Genomic DNA, 5,984 nt, shown 5'->3' with positions numbered 1-5,984 from the left:
GATCTGAGGGGTGGAAGAGGGGAGGACTTACCAGAATTAATCAAGGATTTTGAGGGGAATACAGGAGTGGGAGGTGTAAGATGGAGACCAAGAACAGCTTAGGGACTGGAAGTATAAGACAGCAGTAAAGGTTGGGACAAGGAGAAAAAAAGTACTAAGATCATCAAGATATTAGAGAAAAAATTAGGGAACAGATGGAGGCAAAATGTGTGGATCTGGGCTAAGATTTTTGGTTAAGAGACAGACATTTGTCATTCGAATGACTTCAGGACTCAACTTCAACTCAAATGAAAGCTGCCTGCATGAGGCCACAGAGTTATCGTCGCTTGGAAAAGCCATTTCTTTTCTGTTTGTTGGCCAGAGTGTGTGGCTATGCAGACGAACTCGCTGCGGGCGAAGTAACCTGGAGAACCAAGAGAAGGGTTTTTAGACCATGATATCAGCATTGCCTCTGCAGGTGTGAACTTTAAAAGGTATTAAGTAGGCAATGGACTGTATGAAGTGGAAAGTCAAACTTCTTGATGTACTTCATTGTGTGCTTTTGTACATCCTTTCATTCAGTTTTCCCTTTCAGCAGTATCTCACAAAGAGCAGTCACACAAAGCAGAACCCAGGTGGGCCTGGGGAGGTAGACAGCATTTGGAGCAAGCTTTCGACTCCCTGGTAGCATGAGAGCATCACTTGGAAACATCAATGGGCTTGGAGAACCCGCCTTTTTGTCCCACAGGACCTTTCACAGTACAGTGGCTAGTTTAACTGAGTCTCCGAGAAAAATGATGACTCCTGGAGTCACGTAAGGTATTGAGATGGGGAGGGAACCCTTGGGAGCCTGTAGCAGAAGAGACGAAGGAGGAGATGCTTCTGAAAGGGACTGTTAGACCTGTGCATGCATGCAAACGTGTACAAAAGGACAGCTATCCAAAGCTATCTGCACAGTGCAAGCTGAAATACAGCACATGATGGACCCCGATTACTGCGTGCAACTGCCAGACATGTGCATGGCACAAGAGTGCAAGCCTTGCAAGAGGCACTTTAGGAACCAGCTTTTGAAAATGGGTGCAGGTAGGTGAAAGAAGGAGGAGTGGAGGAAACATCCTCTTCTTTCAAGGGGCCTAAACCTTGCAACTTCTGATCACTTCCTAATGCCAGAACAAACTAATGTCTCTTTTGATGGCTGGGGCTGTCTTACTGACACACAGTATTCAAGAGGGGCTGGAGAAAAACATGCTATGGGCATGTATGAAAACACCATGAATATGAGCCTTGAATAGGTTATTTTGATCTGAGGCACTAGGTGAAATCCTAACTGACATTTCATTGGAACAAAGTCAGTGTAAACCATTTCCTAAAGCTCTGACCCCAGAGCTCTGAGTCAGCACACAGTTAGCAAGGCAGAGTTTCTCCATTTGGACTGACCATGGGGTGAATACATGCTCCACCACCAAACTCCACAAACTGCTATGGGGATCAAGAGCAGTTTTATTTCAATGACTGGCCCTATTTTTACAATGACATATAGTGGGGGTGGCAAAAATACAGCCTATGGTTCAGATCCGGCATGCAGAGACCTATGATTTGGCCCCTGGTGCTGCCTGTGGGTCTTAGACCAGCTCCACGTGCCACATGCAACACAACTGTGTGCTGTATACAGTGTGCGGAGCTGGTCTGGAGCACGTTGCAAGCCATGTGCAGGGCTGGCCTAGAGCTCATCCACATGCTGCACGCAGCATGCTCATGCGCTGCGAGTGGCATGCAGGGCCTGAATGGGATGTGCACTGGATCTGGCGTGCAGGGCTGGTCTGTTGGCCCAATCCAAACCACAGAGTGGCCCCATGCTGCTCATCTGACCCACCGTATATCTGTATCCCTGACATTCAGTAAAATGTCCTACAAATTCTAATCAGCCAGCATTTCTTTCAAAAATGGAAACCTAAATATGCTGCATGTCTAATCTGCAAGGATATAAACCAAGTGCAATGGGTCTTTTAAATCTTGGATACTGTAATGTAATGCACCAGCACTTTCCTCCTGAAGTTAAGGTTTCCCATTCTGTTTATAAAAAGTTTCATGCCACCCACTCAACATTCACATCCGTGTGCACACACATGCACACAATGTTATACATCTATAACTTTATACATAAAATGTGTAAACACACACACACATATACACATACACACATATATACATACATACACACATGTATGTGTATATGTATGTCTGTACATGTGTGTGTATGTATGTGTATATAGATGCATGCATATATGTATGTATGCATAATGTTATAGACATATAATGCGCATATGTATATGCACACAAGTATATTCTTAGTTTTTTGGCTGAGAAAAACTAACCAGATCTAGAGGAAATTTTCACTGAAGTTTCATGTTTGAAAAAGTTTGTGTAAAATGTTTTGGTTAAAAAAAACAAGCACAAGTTTGATGAAAGTTTGACAACATTTCTTTTCCCCATTGTTTCCAACCAGTTATAGAGTTGTTCAAATACATGTCCAATACTCTGAAGCTGGAGAATTGAAGGGGAGACCAAAGTAAAACATTATTTGAAAAATCTGTGGCATTTCCCCCTCAGTTTTCAGGCTCATATTTAGAGACCTTTATTCACCCCAAGTACTTGTGGGGGGATACCAAGAAAATAGATTTTATTCCAGGTCAGTAAGATTATCAGAGTTAGCTGCAGCATTTGCATTTTTTTTGTATCATCAGGTTTGTTTGCCTGTTATTGTAATCCTTGCTGAGCTTTCCTGGAGAGGGCAAGATATAAATCTAAACCTACACCTAAACAGCATCAGTAACAGCGTCCGATGTTCTATGAGAGTCTGTTCAGAGATCCAGGAATTTCCGCTCAGTAGAAGGTAAAAGTTTTGCCCAAACTAAGTGTGCCTCAGCTACAAGTTACTGATTCAATCCAGTGGAAAAATCAGTGAAGTTTGCTCATTTGTACCTGCACCTTTTAATGACTCAACTGAAATCACATGAGCATCAGCAAACATCTTGTTAACCAGTTAACTACCTGCAGTGCTCGTTAATTGGAGGTGCATTTACCAATCATGTTGGCAGTGCCTGTAAACAGCACAGATAGGAAGCTAATTAATCAAATGAAGAAAAACAGACTCATCAGATCCTTACCACGGTGTAGATCTGCGGTTTGCGCCTTTTTGCAAGATCAATTATATTGACGCCGTTGTAATACAGGTTCTCAATGCATCCATGGAAATTTTTCTTCAGAAAGGTTCCTGGCTTTCCTGGGACCGGGATCCCTCCAAAACTGAGCTTTGGGAAAGAATAAAGACGACACTCAGTTATGACTCAAACACATTGGGGAAAGGAATGAGCACAGTACGTGGAGCGTGGAGTCGGAGTCAGATTGGGCGAAGTGAGGCTGCCACGTAGGGAAGTGGACAGAGCTGTACTACCTGCTGGCAGGTCCAACACAGGGCAATGGAAATGATTTGGGGGCTGAGGGACAGGACTGGTGAGGAGAGGCTGAGGGAACTGGGCTGATTTAGTCAGCAAAAGAGAAGACCGACGGGGATTGAATAGCAGCCTTCAACTCCATGCAGGGGGGTTGCAAAGAGGACGGAGCTGAGCTGTTCTCAGTGGTGGCAGATGACAGGACAAGGAGCAATGGGCTCACATTGCAGCAAGGGAAGTTTAGGTTAGGTATTAGGAAGAGCTTTCTCACTAGGAGGGTGGTGAAGCACTGGAACAGGCTCCCCAGAGAGGTGGTGCAATCTCCATCCTTGGAGGTGTTTAAGACCCAGCTAGAAAAAGCCCTGGCTCAAATGATGTAGTTGGGGCTGGTCCTGCTTCGGGCAGGGGGTTGGACTAGATCTGACCTCCTGAGGTCCCTTCCCGTCCTCATTTTCTCTGAGTCTATGAAACCTGGGTTTGATGCCTGGCTCTGCCACTGTTCTGCTCTGCAGCCTTGGCCATATCACTTTACCTCTGATTCCCCCCTTTCCTTTATTAGTCTCATTTATTTAGACTGTGAGCTGGTCAAGGCAAGATGATTTAAGTTGCAGCCAGGAAAGCTGGATATTAGGAAAAAAAATTCTCACTAGCAGGGTAGTAAAGCAGTGGAATGGGTTACCCAGAGAGGTGGAGGAGTCTCCATCCTTGGAGGTTTTTAAGAACTGGCTAGACAAAGCCTTGGCTGGGATGTAGCTGGGGCTGGTTCTGCTTTGAGCAGGGGGTTGGACTGGATGTGACCTCCTGAGCTCCCTTCAACCCTCGTTTTCTGTGATTCTATGGTTCTTACCACCTGTATGTACCACAGCTAGCAGTTAGACCATCATCTCAAGGTCTATATCTTTGCTATTGACAGTTGTTGGAGGGGCTCCTCTGCATGTGTTGAATATAAATAATAATGTATTCCTGGGATGTTGTTAGACTGACTTCATTAAGACATTACACTACTTTGTGAGCAGAAGGACATTTACCATTGCAAGAAGGCAAACACAACTGCAAGGACTGCTCCATATTAGTGGTTCTGTGAAAAAAAAGTCTCAAAAGATAGAAAGGAAGCATGGAGGGGAGGAAGAGCAAGGTTTTAGCCACCCCCAGGCTGGCTCAGGGTGCAGCTCAGATGCAGTCTGTAGGGATGCCATAATGCACATATTATCCCTGCCTGCAGGGGACTTCAGAAAAAAGTTGGGCCTGGAGGTTCACAATTAATTTGGAGATGCTCTTTTGTCTCTGTGGCATGCATATAGTGGGTACATAAAACATTTTGATTGTGCAGTACACTGAAATTCCTGGCTGAAATGAACCACACAAGTTCAAGGTGCCAATAACTCTCTAGACCTCTGTTCACTGAAGTCATTATAAACTCCAGAGTACACAAGAATAGGTCTGAGAGGAAAATTTGCCCTCAACACATAAAGCACTATGTTGTGTTAAGGCAGAAAACATAATATATTTAAACAAACAAGCAAAGAGCACAGAAGGAAACATTCAATATAATATAATATAATATAATATAATATAATATAATATAATATAATATAATATAATATAATATATAACAATTTCTTCTGTGCAAAGAGCACAGAAGAAAACATTTAACATAGTATATTTAAAAAAACAAGCAAAGAAGAAATCACTAGAATTTTTACTGTTCAATATATAATTTACTGGGAGGACTACAGGGTTTGTTAAATGATACTGCCTTAATATTTAGGCACAGTTTCTATTAAGAACAAGTACAATGCTGGCTACATTTTTTTAGACTACGGAGAAGGTTATGGATCTTTCAGCTCCAAAATGACATAAAACATTGCCAGAATGTTTGCCAAAATGAGAAACACAAAGGTTATTCTGGATTTATAACTATAACATTGTGGGTTCATTTGATAAAAGCTTTTGTATTAGGGGTATGTGAAGCGAGCCCTACTCAATTTGGATTCGGATTCAGCCTGAATCAGGGACAGTGATTGGATTCGTTGATTCGGATCACTGGCCCTGATTTGCTTTGGCCGAATATGAATCTGAAGATTCGATGCCGATTCGGAGAATCATTGATTCGGACCCAGATACAGCTTTAAATGTTTTCTCTACATACCTCGAGATAGCAGTTGCAGCTCATGAATGCTGTGATGCTGGGGAGCACGGAGTGTCCCACAGGAGTGTGGGGGGATGGGGGGCATCCACTTGTTCAGTGGTGAACCTGGACGTGGACTGGAAGTACTTCCACTCCACTTAGGGGTCTGCCAGGGAGTGCACAGGGATCCCCCCCATGCCCCCTCCAACTTGGTAATTGGCCACAGGGGTACCCCAGGTGCCTCTCCAGACCCAAGAGGCACCAGTGACCAACCCGGGGAGGGGCGGGGACACTACCTGTGTGCTCCCCAGCAGACCCAGAAGTGCTTCTGGTCCACTTCCGCGTCTGCTGCCAAGTGCACTGGGCAGCCCCCCGCGCTCCATGTGCCCCAGCATCGCAGCACTCATGAGCCCCTGATAGCTAGA

The 5,984-nt window shown here is 44.3% G+C and overlaps 1 protein-coding gene across 1 annotated transcript in view; it reads right to left on the bottom strand.

The window, feature by feature from the left end:
• Window positions 1-5,984, bottom strand: part of CNTNAP5 (contactin associated protein like 5) — a 573,569-nt gene that overhangs the window by 241,557 nt on the left and 326,028 nt on the right. Inside the window, exon 7 of the mRNA XM_019522627.1 lies at window positions 3,147-3,290. Within this exon, the coding sequence (XP_019378172.1) occupies window positions 3,147-3,290 (144 nt within the window). The remainder of the gene's footprint in view (window positions 1-3,146; window positions 3,291-5,984) is intronic.

This window comes from Gavialis gangeticus, unplaced genomic scaffold, assembly GCF_001723915.1.
Source record: "Gavialis gangeticus isolate Ggan-Ray unplaced genomic scaffold, GavGan_comp1, whole genome shotgun sequence".
Lineage (NCBI taxonomy): Eukaryota > Metazoa > Chordata > Crocodylia > Gavialidae > Gavialis > Gavialis gangeticus.
Note: the sequence above shows the minus strand (reverse complement) of the source record. Positions and strands in the feature narration are given on the sequence as shown.